A 19,557-nucleotide genomic window follows, 5' to 3' on the forward strand; every position below is an offset into this window, starting at 1 on the left:
TCTTCCGTCAGGAAAAAGATACAAAAGCTTGAGGTCACGTACCAACCGACTCAAGAACAGCTTCTTCCCTGCTGCCATCAAACTTTTGAATGGACCTACCTCGTATTAAGTTGATCTTTTATCTACACCCTAGCTAGCAGTCTCAAAGAACAAAGAAAATTACAGCACAGGAACAGGCCCTTCGGCTCTCCCAGCCTGCGCCGATCCAGATCCTTTATCTAAACCTGTCTCCTATTTTCCAAGGTCTACTTCCCTCTGTTCCTGCCCATTCATATACCTGTCTAGATGCTTCTTAAATGATGCTATCGTGCCCACCTCTACCACCTCAGCTGGTAAAGCGTTCCAGGCACCCACCACCCTCTGCGTAAAAAACTTTCCACGCACATCTCCCTTAAACTTTCCCCCTCTCACCTTCTACCTTCCCTGTGTATGGTATGCGTTATCTGTATAGCATGCAAGAAACAATACTTTTCACTGTATTCTAATACATGTGACAATAATGAATCAAATCAAAATCAAATAAAATCAGACTGTGGGGCACTATCCCATCCCATCACATCTTTCTGAAACTGAAAGCACAAGTTGTAAACTTTATAGCCTAAGTCAAGAGATAGCTGAAAGTTTAGAAAATACCACGCGTAACTAGTTGACCAAGCAGCAATCATTTGAAGTGACAAAAACAAGTTGTTATTTGAGTGACAATCACTAACTTGGTTTTAGAACATAAGAACATAAGAACTAGGAGCAGGAGTAGGCCATCTGGCCCCTCGAGCCTGCTCCGCCATTCAATTAGATCATGGCTGATCTTTTGTGGACTCAGCTCCACTTTCCGGCCCGAACACCATAACCCTTAATCCCTTTATTCTTCAAAAAACTATCTATCTTTACCTTAAAAACATGTAATGAAGGAGCCTCAACTGCTTCACTGGGCAAGGAATTCCATAGATTCACAACCCTTTGGGTGAAGAAGTTCCTCCTAAACTCAGTCCTAAATCTACTTCCCCTTATTTTGAGGCTATGCCCCCTAGTTCTGCTGTCACCCGCCAGTGGAAACAACCTGCCCGCATCTATCCTATCTATTCCCTTCATAATTTTAAATGTTTCTATAAGATCCCCCTCATCCTTCTAAATTCCAACGAGTACAGTCCCAGTCTACTCAACCTCTCCTCATAATCCAACCCCTTCAGCTCTGGGATTAACCTAGTGAATCTCCTCTGCACACCCTCCAGCGCCAGTACGTCCTTTCTCAAGTAAGGAGACCAAAACTGAACACAATACTCCAGGTGTGGCCGCACTAACACCTTATACAATTGCAACATAACCTCCCTAGTCTTAAACTCCATCCCTCTAGCAATGAAGGACAAAATTCCATTTGCCTTCTTAATCACCTGTTGCACTTGTAAACCAACCTTCTGTGACTCATGCACTAGCACACCCAAGTCTCTCTGAACAGCGGCATGCTTTAATATTTTATCGTTTAAATAATAATCCCGTTTGCTGTTATTCCTACCAAAATGGATAACCTCACATTTGTCAACATTGTATTCCATCTGCCAGACCCGAGCCCATTCACTTAACCTATCCAAATCCCTCTGCAGACTTCCAGTATCCTCTGCACTTTTCGCTTTACCATTTCGTTTTAAATGACCTATTCTGATATATGCTATTTTTATTTTAAAAGTCCATATGTTTACATAGAAACATGGAAGATATGAGCAGGAGAAAGCCATTCAGCCCTTTGAGCCTGCTCCGCCATGCGTCACGGTTATTTTTTTTTTATTTTTTTTTAAATTTAGATTAGCCAATTATTTTTTCCAATTAAGGGGCAATTTAGCGTGGTCAATCCACCTACTCTGCACATTTTTGGGTTGTGGGGGCGAAACCCACGCAGACACGGGGAGAATGTGCAAACTCCACACGGACAGTGACCCAGAGCCGGGATCGAACCTGGGACCTCAGCGCCGTGAGGCGGTTGTGCTAACCACTAGGCCACCGTGCTGCCCTGCGTCACGGTTATGACTGATCGTCCACCTCAATAGCTTTCTCTCCATAACCCTTGATCCTATTCGCCTCAAGTGCCATAACTAGCAGTTATCCTGCAGTAAAGAATTCCAAAGGCTCACCACTGAACATAGAACATACAGTGCAGAAGGAGGCCATTCGGCCCATTGAGTCTGCACCGACCAACTTAAACCCTCACTTCAACCCTATCCCCGTAACCCAATAGCCCCTCCTAACATTTTTGGGCAATTTATCATGGCCAATCCACCTAACCTGCACATCTTTGGACTGTGGGAGAAAACCGAAGCACCCGGAGGAAACCCACGCAGAAACGGGGAGAACATGCAGACTCCGCACAGTCAGTGACCCAGCGGGGAATCGAACCTGGGACCCTGGCGCTGCAAAGCCACAGTGCTAGCCACTTGTGCTACCGTGCTGCCTCATGAGAGATGTCTCCTCATCTCTATACTAAATGGTCTACCCTGAATTCTCAGGTATAAGTTTCCAATCGCATTACTCTTGCCTATTAGAAATGTGACTTTTTAAAATTTGTTTGTGTAAACTGTGGCTATTTGGTCGTACTCTTGCCTCTTAATTACAAGATTCTTGGTTCACTCCAGGACTTGAGCACAAGAAGTCTGTAGTGATCTTGTATATGTATATATATATATAGAGGGTTAATGTGTAGTCAGTGCAGTCAGATGATCACTAGCGGGCAACACTAACAGGGGGTTATAAATACAAGCTCAATCTGCTTAACCGCTCTCTTCGGGTGTGTTGTGACTAGAGAACAGAAGTGTATAGTTAGCTCAGAGTGCAAGTATAATATTCATTGTTAATCTAATTCTATCTAGTGTAATTTAACTGCTAGTAAAAGTATTGAAGAATCAAACTCACAAATTAATTGATTAGTTACTCGATAAATTATTTATCATTGGGCGACTGAGTAATCATCATCATCAAAGTTAAGAACTTCTCGCCATAAACAAATGAGTAACATATTACTTCAAGTAATTTAACAAAGTCGAGGCTGACACTCTGGTGTCAGACTCAGGGAGCAGCGGGCTGTCAGAGCTGCTGTCTTTATAATAGTAATATTTATTGTCACAAGTAGGCTTACATTAACACAGTAATGAAGTTACTATGAAAAGCCCCTCGTTGCCACATTCCGGCGCCTGTTCAGGTACACAGAGGGAGAATTCAGAATGTCCAAATTACCTAACAGCCCATCTTTCGGGATTTGTGGGAGGAAACCGGAGCACCCAGAGGAAACCCAGACAGACACAGGGAGAATGTGCAGACTCCGCACAGACAGTGACCCAAGCTAGGAATTGAACCTGGGACCCTGGAGCTGTGAAGCAACAGTGCTACCCACTGTGCTACCGTGCCGCCCAGGCTGAGATGTTAAACTGAGGTCCCCACCTGCATGTTCGTATGGATGTAAAGGACCCCAGAGGACTATTCAAAGAAGAGTGCCCTGGTCAATGTCACATTCATAAATGTTAGGGGGGGATAAGGATGTTAATCTGCAGACCCAACACAAGCAGAAGATTACAGGTGATTTAAGTAAGGGTGGCACGGTAGCACAGTGGTTGGTACTGTTGCGTCACAGCACCAGGGTCCTCGGTTCAATTCCCGCTTGGGTCACTGTGTGTGCGGAGTCTGCACGGTCTCCTGTGTCTGCGTGGGTTTCTTCCGGGTGCTCCGGCTTCCTCCCACAAGTCCCGAAAGACATGCTTGATGGGTGAATTGGACATTCTGAATTCTCCCTCAGTGTACCTGACAAGGCGCCGGAATGTGGCGGCTAGGAGCTTTTCACAGTAACTTCATTGCAGTGTTAATGTAAGCCTACTTGTGACAATAAAGATTATTATTATTATTTAGAATTCGAAATAGAGTCATTTCCAATTCTCGTTGTTCTAAAATCGGCCAATTGACTGCGCCGTAGGGACCTGTTTCTAATCTGGAGAGTGATTGGCTGAGTATTTGCTGGGTGCTGAATCCCTTCATTGAGGAGCTGCTTTCCGCTTCGCCGATTGGAAAATGGTGAGTTATAGACTCAGGCTCCCGAGATGACATCGCCTTAATCCTCCTCGCCCTGACTGAAAGTGTGTGTGTATAAATCGAGAATCACCGCGGCTGCTGCCTTGGCGCCGGGTCTGAGAGCCCGGGCCTGCGATGAGTATCTGAGGCCTGCGCTGGGATTTGGAAACTATCACATGATGTCCGTCAGCTGGCAGGTCCTGAATGCAAGCGGCAGGCAAGGACTTGGTGGCTTTTAGATCACTTTGTGAGCCACCGAAAATAAGAAATGTCTCCTTCGCGTTCTTGATATAGCTGCCACACACCGTGTGTATCTCCCAATACCCGTGTGTATCTCCCAATATCAGTATACAGTCACCTTTAAGTGTCACCGTTCTTGTTTATTTTATTAGAAAGGCGCTTTGTTTCTGGAAAGATGTCTCTCCTAAATGTAATTTTTCGTAGTCCAGTATTTCCATTTTAAAAATGACGTTTAGATTTTTTTTAGCTGTAGAGCAGTGGCGTAAACCTCGGAGAATAGGCCGTTTTACACCACAGGGAGTGCTGCTAAACCTCCTGTGCACTTCCTAAATTGAAACCGAGTTTGTTTCAAAAGGAAAATGAACGTTGTTCGTGAACATTTAAAGTTTACAGGCACGGTGGGGGCAAAAAAAATAGCTACCTCCTTGTTTAGGAAATTTAATTTGGCAGATAGGGAGGAAATGAGGTGCTGTTGGTTCTCGGTCACTAACTGCAGTCCTAATGCAAGAAAGGAATGCATTTATTTCAGTGTTTGCTACGTGCCGTTTTAATTCTTGTGGAATGGAAATGTTTTTGTGTTTGAGATTAATATCTCTGTGAAATGGAGAATTTTACAGTAATGCAACACAATCGTTTTAGTTCTGGTAGAAATTGGACTTTTAGGAGAAAGATCATCAATGTTTGGTACTGTAAATATCTTGGTTAATTGAGTACAGTACTCAATGGCACAGTGGTTAGCACTGCTACCTCACAGTGCCAGGGTTCAATACCTTGGTGTCCATCTTTGTGGAATTTGCACATTCTCCCCATGTCTGCGTGGGTTTCCTCCCACATTCCAAAAATGTGCGGATTAGGTGGATTGGCGATGATCGATGGCTGGGGTTACAGGGATAGAGCAGGGGAGTGACCTTGGGTAGAGTGCTCTTTCAGAGGATCGGTGCAGGCTCGATGGGTTGAATGGCTGCCTTTTGCACTAATATTATGTCAGCTAATAGGCTTGATCAGGAAGCTTTCCTCTAATTACTTCTGTTCATATCATCTTTTAGTTGTATTTTCTGCTGTTTGCAGGTTCTTATGTTTTTTTGTTTTGCAAGGCCGCTGTAATTGAAAGAGGCTGGCTTTAATTTGGTTTGCAGGGGAACTTCAGAGATGCTGCCCTGCCGCAGAGGTCTGAGGAAACATTGGCAGTGTGGTTGATATTGAGGAAGAAAGCTGTACTCTGTATCTGTAGGAAGATATCAATAGACTGGGCAGATGGGTAGAGAAATGGCAAATAGAATTAAATTCAGAGAAATCTGAAATTATGCAATTGGGTGAGGCAAACAGGCAAGGGACTACAGAATACATGTTAGAATACTAGTGTAGAGGAACATACAATCTAAGGTTACATTGACCGATTCCTGAAGATAACAGACAGGTGATTAAGGTGGCATTTGGGATACCTTATTGGCCCAATCAGTGGGGAGGCTATTCTAGAACTGTATAAATACTAGCTAAACCACAGCTAAAGTGCTACATATACGGTTACTGCATCAGACGAAGGATGTGATTGCACTAAAGAAGGTTCAAAGGATATTTATGAAGATGTTGCAAGGAGTGGGGAATTTTAGCTATGAGGAAAGGCTGAATACTTGGGGTTGTTTTCTTGCGAACAGAAGAGGCTAAGGAGAAATTCAGTTGAGTGGCCTGGAAAGGTCCTTCCTTTCCACTCTTTCTCTTTGAGACATCAATAGCCAGGTGACATGGATTTAAGGTAGATGAATTAGAGGAGTTGAGTATTTTTATGCATGTGTGGTGGGGATCTGGAACTCTGCCTGAAAGGCTTAGTAGAGGCAGAAACCATAACCCGCTTTTTATAAATACTTGGATATGCACCTGAAGTTCCATAACTTTCTGGACTCGATACCAAGAACAACATAGTGTGCAGAAGTTACAACTTGGCTCATTAACAAGTTCAAACTCCATTACAGGTGAGAGATACATCTCTGCATATTATTGATCTAATAAGATGTAAATATACCTGTTCTCTCTCTCTTCCCTCCACTAATCAATAACAATGCCACTGCATCACAACTTCAATAGGTGAACTTCACCACACTGGTGAGCAATCATTTGGTAAAGGAATAGGTGGCCTTTAAGGTTGGTTCATGGGCATCTGTTGCACAAAAATACAAACATATTCTGATATAAAAGCAGACTACAAGAACAGGAAGATTTTAGAAAGTTTTTTAATATAACTGGAACGTAAAGTACTGTCTTTGCAACAATTTTAGAAGTGTTTTATGTTAAGCAATCATTAAATAGATTTTCTTGGTGACTTTTAATATATTTTCCCTCTGACTTTTCTTGACCATATCCCCAACTTCCGTTTAATGCCTACAATTGATCTTCAATTCGTTAAGGCCTATCACAGAGTAAGTTACACTCTTAGTGGTGGTGAAAATTGTTTGTGCCAATAATTTTGGTAGTGTGCAGACTAACAGTTTGCTGTATGTGGTATTTAACTTGCAGGCCTAATCCAAGCAGTTTGTGGACTGATATTATTTCCTTTGACCTTATTGCAGAGATTCCCAAACTGTTTTGCTAAGCCCACCCTACCTTTCAGCGATTCTGTATATACCCCTTTTCTAAGGAACCATATTTTGTATATCTGTAGAGTACAATCCATCTTGGGTTTCAAATGCCTAGGAAGAAAATTAAGAGTTCAAAATGCTCACTCTGCTTTCAGTCATGTACAGATCAAACCTCTCAAAGTTCAAGGATCTTTATTTTCACATCGCAATTGCGAGATGTGACAGAAATTTTATTCCAATGAATCCCTGCTCATTTCTATAAGTGAATATTGTACCTAATACGAGCTGGTGTAACAATCAGTCACTGTGCACCAGAATCTGCTGTGCCCAATATCCAGCTTGTAGAAATCAGCAGGGATTCAAACATCCCTTGCGGTCTTGGCATTGTCCCAAAATGCACATGCTGCACAGGAGACATTGGATCGCATTTTTGGATGGTTGGCCCACAGTTTGGGAGTCTCTACAGTATTATGATCAATGTTTATCAGTAATCATACAGGTTAAAACAGTGTTTTATTTTCCCGGTCAGATTGAGAAAATTACTGATTCACTAAGGGTATCATTGCAAGAGGAGAACCCATTCATTTTCCATCCAAAGGGTATTTGTTCAAAACTCCTTCACTTCTCCTCCACCCACCCCCAACACCCAGAACCAGCTTCAATATTCTCACCCAGCCAGTCGATTAAGAACTCTTGCTCAGTATTTTTATACTGATGTAGACCTGCAGTTGATCAATGAAGAATTACAGTGACAGTAGAAACATCCACCGTTAAGATGGTCTTTGAAGAATAGTCTAATAAATTCTTAGTTTATGAAGGTGAATGAATACCAGCTGTTTACATTTCTGTCCCTGGGAAATGTAGTGTTGCAGTGATTGTAGCATTGCAGGTTTTGGGGAAAACAAACCTGTTTTGCAGATAGCTTTCTATGGCTTTGGATGTGAAACAGCACATTATTTAAACTATTCTGCCAGAGGACTCCGCAGTTGTGTTAATAAGAACATAAGAACTAGGAGCAGGAGTAGGCCATCTGGCCCCTCGAGCCTGCTCTGCCATTCAATGAGAATCCCATGAATCCCATGGCTGATCTTTTGTGGACTCAGCTCCTCTTTCTGGCCCGAACACCATAACCTTTAATCCCTTTATTCTTCAAAAAACTATCTATCTTTACCTTAAAAACATTTAATGAAGGAGCCTCAACTGCTTCACTGGGCAAGGAATTCCATAGATTCACAACCCTTTGGGTGAAGAAGTTCCTCCTAAACTCAGTCCTAAATCTACTTCCCCTTATTTTGAGGCTATGTCCCCTAGTTCTGCTTTCACCCACCAGTGGGAACAACCTTCCCGCATCTATCCTATCTATTCCCTTCATAATTTTAAATGTTTCTATAAGATCCCCCCCTCATCCTTCTAAATCCCAACGAGTACAGTCCCAGTCTACTCAACCTCTCCTCATAATCCAACCCATTCAGCTCTGGGATTAACCTAGTGAATCTCCTCTGCACACCCTCCAGTGCCAGTACGTCCTTTCTCAAGTAAGCAGACCAAAACTGAACACAATACTCCAGGTGTGGCCTCACTAACACCTTATACAATTGCAACATAACCTCCCTTCTTAATTCCAATTGCCTTCCTAATCACCTGTAAACCAACTTTCTGTGACTCATGCACTAGCACACCCAGGTCTCTCTGCACAGCGGCATTCTTTAATTCTTTAATATTTTATTGTTTAAATAATAATCCCGTTTGCTGTTATTCCTACCAAAATGGATAACCTCACATTTGTCAACATTGTATTCCATCTGCCAGACCCTAGCCCATTCACTTAACCTATTCAAATCCCTCTGCAGACTTCCAGTATCCTCTGCACTTTTTGCTTTACCACTCATCTTAGTGTCATCTGCAAACGTGGACACATTGCCCTTGGTCCCCAACTCCAAATCATCTATGTAAATTGTGAAAAATTGTAGGCCCAACACGGATTCCTGAGGGACACCACTAGCTACAGATTGCCAACCAGAGAAACACCCATTAATCTCCACTCTTTGCTTTCTATTAATTAACCAATCCTCTATCTACTTTACCCTCAATGCCATGCATCTTTATCTTATGCAGCAACCTTTTGTGTGGCACCTTGTCAAAGTCTTTCTGGAAATCCAGATATACCACATCCATTGGCTCCCTGTTATCTACTGCACTGGTAATGTCCTCACAAAATTCCACTAAATTAGTTAGGCACAACCTGGCCTTTATGATCCCATGCTGCGTCTGCCCAATGGGACAATTTCTATCCAGATGCCTCGCTATTTCTTCCTTGATAATAGATTCCAGCATCTTCCCTACTACCGAAGTTAAGCTCACTGGCCTATCATTTCCTGCTCTCTGCCTACCTCCTTTTTTAAACAGTGGTGTCACGTTTGCTAATTTCCAATCCACCGGGACCACCCCAGAGTCTAGTGAATTTTGGTAAATCATCACTAGTGCATCTGCAATTTCCTTAGCCATCTCTTTTAGCACTCTGGGATGCATTCCATCAGGGCCAGGAGACTTGTCTACCTTTAGCCCCATTAGCGTGCCCATCACTACCTCCTTAGTGATAACAATGCTGTCAAGGTCCTTGCCTGTCATAGCCTCATTTCTTTTTAAAATTTTTATTCAAAATTTTCATAAAATATCAACAACAAAAAGTAAAATTTTTAACAAAGAACAGAAAAATGAAAAAACAGTACCCCCCCCCCCCCCCCCCCCCCCCAACGCATCCACAAAGGAAGAGGTAAATTAACACCCACAATTCGCACAAAACACGCGCCCGCCCCTTCGACGACCCCCCCCCCCCCCCCGTGTATACGTAAAGAAAGAAAGAAATCAACGCCCGCCATTAGCATAGAGCAACTATGCCCGACCCTCCGGTCCAAAACACCTAAACAACCCCCTTCCCCCCCCTGGGCTGCTGCTGCTGCTGGCCTTTTCCTATTGTTCTGCCAAAAAATCCAGAAATGGCTGCCACCTCCTTGAAAAACCCCTGCACTGATCCCCTTAGGGCAAATTTCACCTTCTCTAATTTAAGAAACCCCGCCATATCGTTGACCCAGGCCTCCACGCTTGGGGGCCTCGCATCCTTTCACTGAAGAAGAATCCTCCGCCGGCTACTAGGGACACAAAGGCCAGAACACCGGTCTCTTTCGCCTCCTGCACTCCCGGCTCCACTGCAACCCCAAAGATTGCGAGCCCCCAGCCTGGATTGACCTTGGATCCTACCACCCTCGACACCGTCCTCGCTACGCCCTTCCAGAATTCCCCCAGCGCTGATAGCCTCATTTCTATCAGTCACTGGCATGTTATTTGTGTCTTCCACTGCGAAGACCGACCAAAAAAACCTGTTCAGTTCCTCAGCCATTTCCTCATCTCCCATTATTAAAACTCCCTTATCATCCTCTAAAGGACCAATATTTACCTTAGCCACTCTTATTTGTTTTATATATTTGTAAAAACTTTTACTGTCTGTTTTTATATTCTGAGCAAGTTTACTCTCATACTCTATCTTACTCTTCTTTATAGCTTTTTTAGTAGCTTTCTGTTGCCCCCTAAAGATTTCCCAGTCCTCTAGTCTCCCACCAATCTTTGCCACTTTGTATGCTTTTTCCTTCAATTTGATACTCTCCCTTATTTCCTTAGATATCCACGGTCGATTTTCCCTCTTTCTACCGTCCTTCCTTTTTGTTGGTATAAACCTTTGCTGAGCACTGTGAAAAATCGCTTGGAAGGTTCTCCACTGTTCCTCAACTGTTCCACCATAAAGTGTTTGCTCCCAGTCTACATTAGCTAGTTCTTCTCTCATCCCATTGTAATCTCCTTTGTTTAAACACAAAACACTAGTATTTGATTTTACTTTCTCATCCTCCATCTGTATTTTAAATTCCACCATATTGTGATCGCTCCTTCCGAGAGGATCCCTAACTATGAGATCATGAATCAATCCTGTCTCATTGCACAGGACAAGATCTAGGACCGCTTATTCCCTCGTAGGTTCCATTACATACTGTTCTAGGAAACTATCGCGGATACATTCTATAAACTCCTCCTCAAGGTTGCCTTGACCGACCTGGTTAAACCAATCGACATGTAGATTAAAATCCCCCATGCCAACTGCTGTACCATTTCTACATGCATCAGTTATTTCTTTGTTTATTGCCTGCCCCACCATAACTTTACTATTTGGTGACTGATAGACTACTCCTATCAGTGACTTTTTCGCCTTACTATTCCTGATTTCCACCCAAATGGATTCAACCATATCCTCCATAGCACCGATGTCATCCCTTACTATTGCCCGGATGTCATCCTTAAATAACAGAACAACACCAGCTCCCTTACCATCCACTCTGTCCTTCCGAATAGTTTGATACCCTCAGATATTTAACTCCCAGTCGTGACCATCCTTTAACCATGTTTCAGTAATGGCCACTAAATTATAGTCATTCACGATGATTTGTGCCATCAACTCATTTACTTTATTCCGAATACTACGCGCATTCAGGTAAAGTACACTTCTGTTGGTTTTTTTACCTCTGTTTTGAATCTTAACATCTCCAGTTTTATTCCTTTTAGTATTACTGGGCCTATTCACTGAGCTCCCCTCAGTCACTGTACCTTGTACTGTCGCTCTTTTTGATTTTTGACTATGTCTTCTCTGCCTTGCACTTTTCCCCTTCCTTTTGCTTCTGTCCCTGTTTTACTACCTTCCAACTTCCTGCATCGGTTCCCATCCCCCTGCCACATTAGTTTAAACCCTCCCAAACAGCTCTAGCAAACACCCCCCCTAGGACATTGGTTCCAGTCCTGCCCAGGTGCTGACTGTCCGGTTTGTACTGGTCCCACCCCAGAACCGGTCCGAATGCCCCAGGAATTTGAATCCCTCCCTCTTGCACCATCTCTCGAGCCACACATTCATCCTATCTATCCTGACATTCCTACTCTGACTAGCCCGTGGCACTGGTAGCAATCCTGAGATTACTACCTTTGAGGTCCTACTTTTTAGTTTAACTCCTAACTCCCTGAATTCCGCTTGTAGGACCTCATCCCGTTTTTTACCTATATCGTTGGTGCTTATGTGCACCATGACAGCTGGCTGTTCACCTCTTTTCCCCCCCCCCCCCCGAATGTCCTGCATCCGCTCCGAGACATCCTTGACCCTTGCACCAGGGAGGCAACATACCATCCTGGAGTCTCGATTGCGCCACAGAACCGCCTGTCTATTCCCCTTACGATCGAGTCCCCTATCACTATAGCCCTGCCATTTTTCTTCCTGCCCTGCTGTGCAGCAGAGCCAGCCACGGTGCCATGAACCTTGCTGCTGCCTTCCCCTGGTGAGCCATCTCCCCCAACAGTATCCAAAGCGGTATATCTGTTTTGCAGGGAGATGACCGCAGGGGACACCTGCACTGTCTTCCTACTCTTGCTCTGTCTTTTGGTCACCCATTTGCTATCTCCCTCTGTAACTTTCACCTGTGGTGTGACCAACTCGTTAAATGTGCTATCCAAAGTGAGTCCATCCGCAGCTCCAGAGCTGTCAAGCGGTCTAACAGGAGCTGCAACTGAACACACTTCTTGCACGTGAAAGAGCCAGGGACAGTAGACGTGTCCCTGAGCTCCCACATCGCACACGAGGAGCATGACATGGGTCTGGGATCTCCTGCCTTGTCTTAAACCTTAGGTAAACTTGTACAACTACAATTTCAAAATAAAAATGAATAAATTAGACAATGAAAAGAAAAACTACTTACCAGTTAGTTACCAGGGTTAAAAAGCACCTCCGAAAAAGCACCTTCTCCCACTTTGCACCGAATTACCTCACTGCACCAAATTACCAAGTTGCAATTTCCACTCTGGATGTGCCTCACTCCGGCTGTGTCTCCTTGACAAGCCCAAGCTAAAGATTAAGAACCTAGATAGTGGAGAATCTGGTATCCTAGAAGTAAAGGCACTTGCTTCATTAATGTCCTTGCATTCCAGGATATTGAAGGATGAGGGGGATCTTATAGAAACATTTAAAATTATGAAGGGAATAGATAGGATAGATGCGGGCAGGTTGTTTCCACTGGCGGGTGACAGCAGAACTAGGGGGCATAGCCTCAAAATAAGGGGAAGTAGATTTAGGACTGAGTTTAGGAGGAACTTCTTCACCCAAAGGGTTGTGAATCTATGGAATTCCTTGCCCAGTGAAGCAGTTGAGGCTCCTTCATTACATGTTTTTAAGGTAAAGATAGATAGTTTTTTGAAGAATAAAGGGATTAAGGGTTATGGTGTTTGGGCTGGAAAGTGGAATTGAGTCCACATAAGATCAGCCATGATCTCATTGAATGGTGGAGCAGGCTCGAGGGGCCAGATGGCCTACTCCTGCTCCTAGTTCTTATGTTCCCATCTCCAGGTTCTATTTTGGCTTGGGTCACTGTCTGTGCGGAGTTTGCACTTTCTCCCCGTGTCTGTGGGGATTTCCTCCGGGTGCTCCGGTTTCCTTCCACAGTCCAAAGATGTGCAGGTTAGGTGGATTGACCATACTAAATTGCCCTTAGTGTCCAAAAAGGTTAGGTGGGGTTACTGGATTATGGGGATAGGGTGGATGTGTGGGCTTAAGTAGGGTGCTGTTTCCAGTGGCTGGTGCAGACCCGATGGGCCAAATGGCCTCCTACAATGTAAATCAATGTTTCTAAATGTATGGATTGTAGTATATCAAGAGCTGTTTGGTACTTCTGTTATATAGTGGTAGGGGTAGTTTGCAATTAAATTCTCTGTGACTTGCAAATGTTCCACTAAACATTTTGCGCATTTTTGGTTTGTTTAAATTAACAATGCAAGAGAGGTTTTGGCTTCACCTTTTCAAAATATCTTTTCCTCCTTGCTGGGTTATGGTTCTACACCGCTCCATGCATTAATTTTCACATGACAATTGCCTTGACAGTATCATCAGGATATTTTACCATCACAAAAATCTGATACTGCTTTTGTATGAAACCCAAATACATTCACTTTTTCTGGATAGTAATTAGAAGGAGTAATTTTGGCCATTCTTCCCTTCCTAACCCAGGGCTGATGAGGCCAACTGTATGCTCCAATCCTCTTTACTGGCAGACCTAAGAACCATCTCCGTTCAAACTACCTAAAAATGTTGTTCTCCTGTAGCTTAGTTACTAATTGGATTCATTTCATGAGTGACCAGAAACCTAATAGCTTGACTTTTGTGATTGCACTTCAACATTGAAATAAATTGTCTTTATGTACAGTATCGAGCTTATGAATAACTGATCTGTTAGACCAAAAGTTACAAATTGAGAGTGTGACTGGTTTATGAGGAACACAGAATACAGTCTAAATCATTGTTCACTAAACTTTACATGATTGGCATTCTGGAGACTGTCTCCAAACACAAAATTGTTCACCTCTACAAGGTAAATGAAGTTGTTTTTATGTGGTAATTATGGGGGAGACTCTTTGCTTATCCTTGCAAGAGATCCCTAATCACTTTATTCAATGCCTGCCATATAAATCATATATGAATTTGGGTGTCCAGGCAAATTATCAGAAATGGTCAAACAATTCTCATGATGGCTTGAATAATGGAAAATGGGGCAATTACTTTTTTTTCCTGTTACATGTCATGCAATAATATGTCTTTACACCAACATTCTAGATTTTGCTTGCTGCAATGCTCTCTTAAATAGGAGTAAGATCAGATTCCAGACTGGACATCTCCTCAACCTTGGATTATAAACTAATCTAAAGGCGCTGGAAGAATTTAGTCTTTAATTTCTATTTGCTGATGACATTGCTGTTTTGGCACATTCCCAGGATGAAATGCAAGATGTTATAAACCATCTTGCCAACAATGTAGCATAACCATAGATCTTTAAATGATAGCGGTACTCTTCCAATCCAGGCAAGGATTAAAGGTCAACAAAGATCAGATACGTCAAGCTGTGTAGCACCTTTTTATAGAAATCCATATTAATACAGAAGTACCTGCGGAATCACCAAAGCCAGCTTAACATAGCTTTTGGCAAACTCCATGAGCTGAACACATGCGTAATAGAGTTTTGTGCTGCAGATTGAGCTCAAAGGATGTCAGTATTCGAAAAAGAGTGCAGTTCTGATTAACCGGCTTCTGGCTGTGAAACTTGGGCAACATGTTCACACCATGCTACGATGCCGAATAACTTTCACCTAAGCTAAGATCACTAATGATCAAAAAGCAAGACTGGATCTCTAACAGGAAAGTTTATAAAGCTGATGTGCCATGCATAGGTGCTTTGATCATAAAGACATAGATACAATGGTCAGGACATTTTCAACAAAAAAGGTCCTGAACATCATCAGAATGTTGAATTCTGGCTATCAATAAATTCAGGGGATGAATGATCTGTTTTGTCTTTGAACTTTACTGCATTGAGCTTCACTAATTATTAGCTACATTTTGTACATGGCTCACATTATTTCCATAATCATAATAGGCTATTACGGGATTTTAATTCTGAATTACCGTTGAGTAATAATTGAGGTTTCACTATTAATTAATAAATAAAACTTTTAAAAAGCTCTACTGATATAATACTTTGGGCGCAGCATATTTTCCTAGGAATTTAAATGAGTAATAAGGTTCATGTAAAGCTTATTTTATTTCCTTCTGTTTTTAAAGTTGGTGCTGGTATTGGGAGACCTTCACATTCCTCACCGCTGTAACACATTGCCAGCCAAATTTAAGAAGCTGTTGGTTCCTGGTAAAATTCAGCATATCTTGTGTACAGGAAATCTTTGCACTAAAGAAAGTTATGATTACCTTAAAACACTGGCTGGAGATGTCCACATTGTCAGAGGAGATTTTGATGAGGTAAGGAATGCTTTGTTTTAGAAATGTACTTTTTGACGTGTTTTTTTTTAAATCAATATTTTTGATTGAATAATGAAATGTGAAAATGGAAAGGAATTGCTGTCATGTAAGTAAAACTGCCCCCAACCACCACAAACCTCCCATGAAGCCATTGGCTCCTTGCTAGAGTAGTGCATCACAGGAACACCTTTCCGCCAGTATTGAACCCAGTTTGTGTATGAATGTTGACAAACTATTTGACACAAAGGATTGCCGTAGCAGACCTGACCCCTTGGATTTTCAATAGAGATTACTGTACAATCAATTGCAGGAATCTTTCACCTTCTACTCTCTCTAACTATTATTTTAAAAACATCATCTAATGGAAGCAGGCTGAATTACACTAAGAGAGCAGCGTATTAGGAATATAGCTTCAGATGAGTGTCATACTTTTGGTTTTGCACAAAAACTGGTTTTAAGCCAGAAATTCCAGAAGGGAAGGTGATGTGCATTGTCTGGATGGGGATTGGTGGGGAGCCGGGGCCTGTGTAGTGGACCAGGGGCTTCTGAGTTGTATCTGGGTTGCTGTGAGCTGCCCCATTTAAAGCATTTGTTACAAAGTGGAGAAACCTGGCCACACCATTGGTGATTTGTCACTATATTTGCTGTGGCCCATTCTAATTGTAAATAAGGGAGAAGATGAAGGATGTTATCAGTAGTGATCAGTGCACTAGACAGTTAAATTTACCAGGGATGTCTTAAATCTTGCCATTGCACAAAATCCGTGCCATTATATTCGTTTCCAATTTGAGACAATTTTATGGGCAAATTCAAAATTCCTTACAATTGATTTGCTTATACATGTTACAATTTTTATTTGGTACTTATACTTTGATTTTATGGTTGGCCTCGATCAATTTTAATTCCCAGTAATTAGTATCCTTTTAACAGTGCAGCAGGATTGAGATGAGAACCACAGTTGGTGACCATTGGAATGAATGCATTCATTTTTTCACATTTTATTAAAGATTGGTTCACAGAACTTTATTCCTTTTTAATATATAACCAGTCTTTTCATCTTTTTCAGAACCTGAATTACCCAGAACAGAAGGTGGTAACAGTGGGTCAATTCAAAATTGGTTTGATCCATGGTCACCAGGTAATTCCCTGGGGTGATATGGCCAGCTTGGCTCTACTGCAACGACAACTGGATGTAGATATCCTAATTTCTGGTCACACGCACAAGTTTGAAGCCTTTGAGCAAGAGAGCAAGTTCTATATTAACCCAGGCTCTGCCACAGGTGCATGCAATGCACTGGAAGGGTAAGTGCTCCAGAATATCTAGTAAATTCTTGGCATCTTGGTGACCATTTAGTTTTCTTATCACTCATAACAGCATAAATTATTTAGAAAAGTGCATCTCATATATTCACACCTACAATCTTTTCTGTCCACTGCAGTGTGAAAGGGGTAGCCTATGAATCCATAGAATCCCTACAGTACAGAAGGAGGCCATTTGGCTCATCAAGTCTGCACCAACGCTCTGAAAGAGTACCCTCTAATAATAATAGTCTTTATTATTGTCACAAGTAGGCTTACATCAAGACTGCAAAGAAATTACTGTGAAAGAGCACTGCTCCCTCACTGTATCCCCATAACTCCACCTAACCTGGACATCTTGGGACACTAAGCTTGGCCAATCCACCTAACCCGCACATCTTTGGATTGAACTGCTCCAGGCAGGAAATATCACTTATGCATGCATGGAGGGAGAGACTGAAAATTTGTTCTTTCAGTTTGGGGGGGAAAAAAACTAGCTTTCTACTCATCCCAACCAATGCCTGAATTTGATCACTAATCCTAATTAATTATAAGGGTGGAAACCAATTAGCTAAATACGTATGCAGTGCATTCAAATATTGGGGGGGGGGGGGGGGGGGGGGGGTGAATTTCTGTCATTAACCTCCCAAAGTCCAGGTTACTGAATAATGCAGTTGATTGAGAATATTTTCCAAACAGCTTAAAGATTGTGACACGTTTGGGTCAATTTGTAAATCGCTCACCTGAGTAAGAAAGTTACTCATTTGCATCCCAACTTCCAAGTAACTGAGGCCCTGTCTGCTTGTTCTGTATTTAAAGTTGGCATTAAAGATCCCATGACATTATTTTTTTTTTTAAAGAGTAATGAGTTTGCCTGGTGTTTCAGTCCATATTCTTTCCTCATGAATGCCACTAAAATAAATTGGTTGTTTAGCTCATTGTTTGTGCAACATTGTTAAAGTAACTACCTTTGACTGTGCTTCAAAACATTTCAGTGTATGTGAAGAGCTTTGCAGTATAAGTCATAGTATGAGCACACTCTTTGCCTGATATGGGGAAGTAAATATATTTAGGCAATAAAAATATTGCCACATAAATAGTTGTTAAAGCGTAAACCAACAAGGAAATCTTTAAAAATTCCCCCTGTACTACTTTCTACTCCTAAAATGCAGATGGGTTTAGTGCAGTCATTCAAATTACAGAATATGTAATCATGGATAAGCATTTAGTCTGTCCATTTAAATCCTAACTTAAAAACGAACTTGCTGAATGTGAACATTTTGCAGATATTTAAATGATTAATTAATGATTATTCGGTAATTTATGTTGAGAAAGAATTATCTTGGGTAGAATGCAACATATATGAAAGTGAGATATGATTTAATTGGTCACAGACCCAACTATGGTACTAAGAATTTGTAAAGAGGAACATTTTTTTTTTGAATTGTGGTCACAGTGTAAAGAAACTGATGCTATAACTTCTGTATGTAGAAAATATAACCAGTTTGTCTTCTTTCCTTTCCAGTAATATCATCCCTTCATTCGTATTGATGGACATTCAAGCATCCACAGTAGTCACTTACGTTTATCAGCTGATTTCTGATGATGTAAAAGTAGAACGAATTGAATACAAAAAATCCTAAATTTGTCTTGGCTGCTTTTTTTACAGTTTCATTTCCTGTTCATTTATGAGTCATTTTTCCTTTTGAACCTTGATCAAGATAACAAGTCTTTAAACGTATTATATATTGTGAATTATAAGATTTAGTTCCATTAGTACCTGTTAACTATTCCAGCAATATGAAAGGAACCTTATTGCACACATTTATGTAAGGTTAGTTTAGATCCTTGCTGAAAAGGGTGCTATATTCTTGAATTAGAGGGTTTTCAGTCCTGTAAATATTTCCTTTCAAAGCTTACAGTAATGGAGTAATGCATCATGTAATATGCATGAAATTCTTTGCCAAAGGTTTTTGTTTCTGCCTTTGTTTGAAGCCCCACAGCTCCATGTAAAATGTTTGTCTTCCCACAAATGCTAATAAATGTTATTTCAAATGCTAACATTATATAATTGTTTCCTATTTTGCTGAAGAAAATTAATGAAATATAATTGTGCATTTCACAATCTTTGACCAATTTCATTAATTGGTTTATATTCTGTTTGTATTTTCCTATTAACTCTTAGCTAATCTACAACATAGAATATCGCAAATGATTTGTTAAAGGGGGTGGCACAGGGGTGGCACGGTGGTACCGTGGTTAGCACTGCTGCCTCACAGCTCCAGGGTCCCAGGTTCAATTCCAGCCTCGGGTGACTGTGTGGAATTTGCACTTTCTCCCTCTGTCCGGTTTCCTCCCACAGTCCAGAGATGTGCAGGTTATGTTGATTGGTCGTGCAAAATTGCCCCTTTGTGTCCAAAAGGTTAGGTGGGGTTACTGGTTGCGGGGATACGGTGGAGGCGAGTGCTTAAGTAGGGTGCTCTTACCAAGGGCTGGTGCAGACCTGATGGGCCGAATGGC

The 19,557-nt window shown here is 41.8% G+C and overlaps 1 protein-coding gene across 2 annotated transcripts; it reads left to right on the forward strand.

The window, feature by feature from the left end:
- The first annotated feature begins 3,875 nt into the window (after positions 1–3,875).
- vps29 (VPS29 retromer complex component) lies at positions 3,876–19,098 on the forward strand. 2 transcript variants are annotated; one of them, XM_038788940.1, is made up of 5 exons: positions 3,978–4,047; positions 6,687–6,698; positions 15,547–15,738; positions 16,805–17,040; positions 18,563–19,098. In XM_038788940.1, the coding sequence occupies exons 1-5, from the start codon at positions 4,045–4,047 to the stop codon at positions 18,678–18,680; spliced, it is 561 nt and encodes a 186-aa protein (XP_038644868.1). In that variant the 5' UTR covers positions 3,978–4,044; the 3' UTR covers positions 18,681–19,098. The 2 variants fall into 2 exon arrangements, with proteins under 2 accessions (XP_038644923.1, XP_038644868.1); XM_038788995.1 differs by lacking the exon at positions 6,687–6,698 and having other exon boundaries at positions 3,876–4,047.
- Positions 19,099–19,557: the final 459 nt, after the last annotated feature.

This window comes from Scyliorhinus canicula, chromosome 1 (genome assembly GCF_902713615.1).
Source record: "Scyliorhinus canicula chromosome 1, sScyCan1.1, whole genome shotgun sequence".
NCBI classification, from domain to species: Eukaryota; Metazoa; Chordata; class Chondrichthyes; order Carcharhiniformes; family Scyliorhinidae; genus Scyliorhinus; species Scyliorhinus canicula.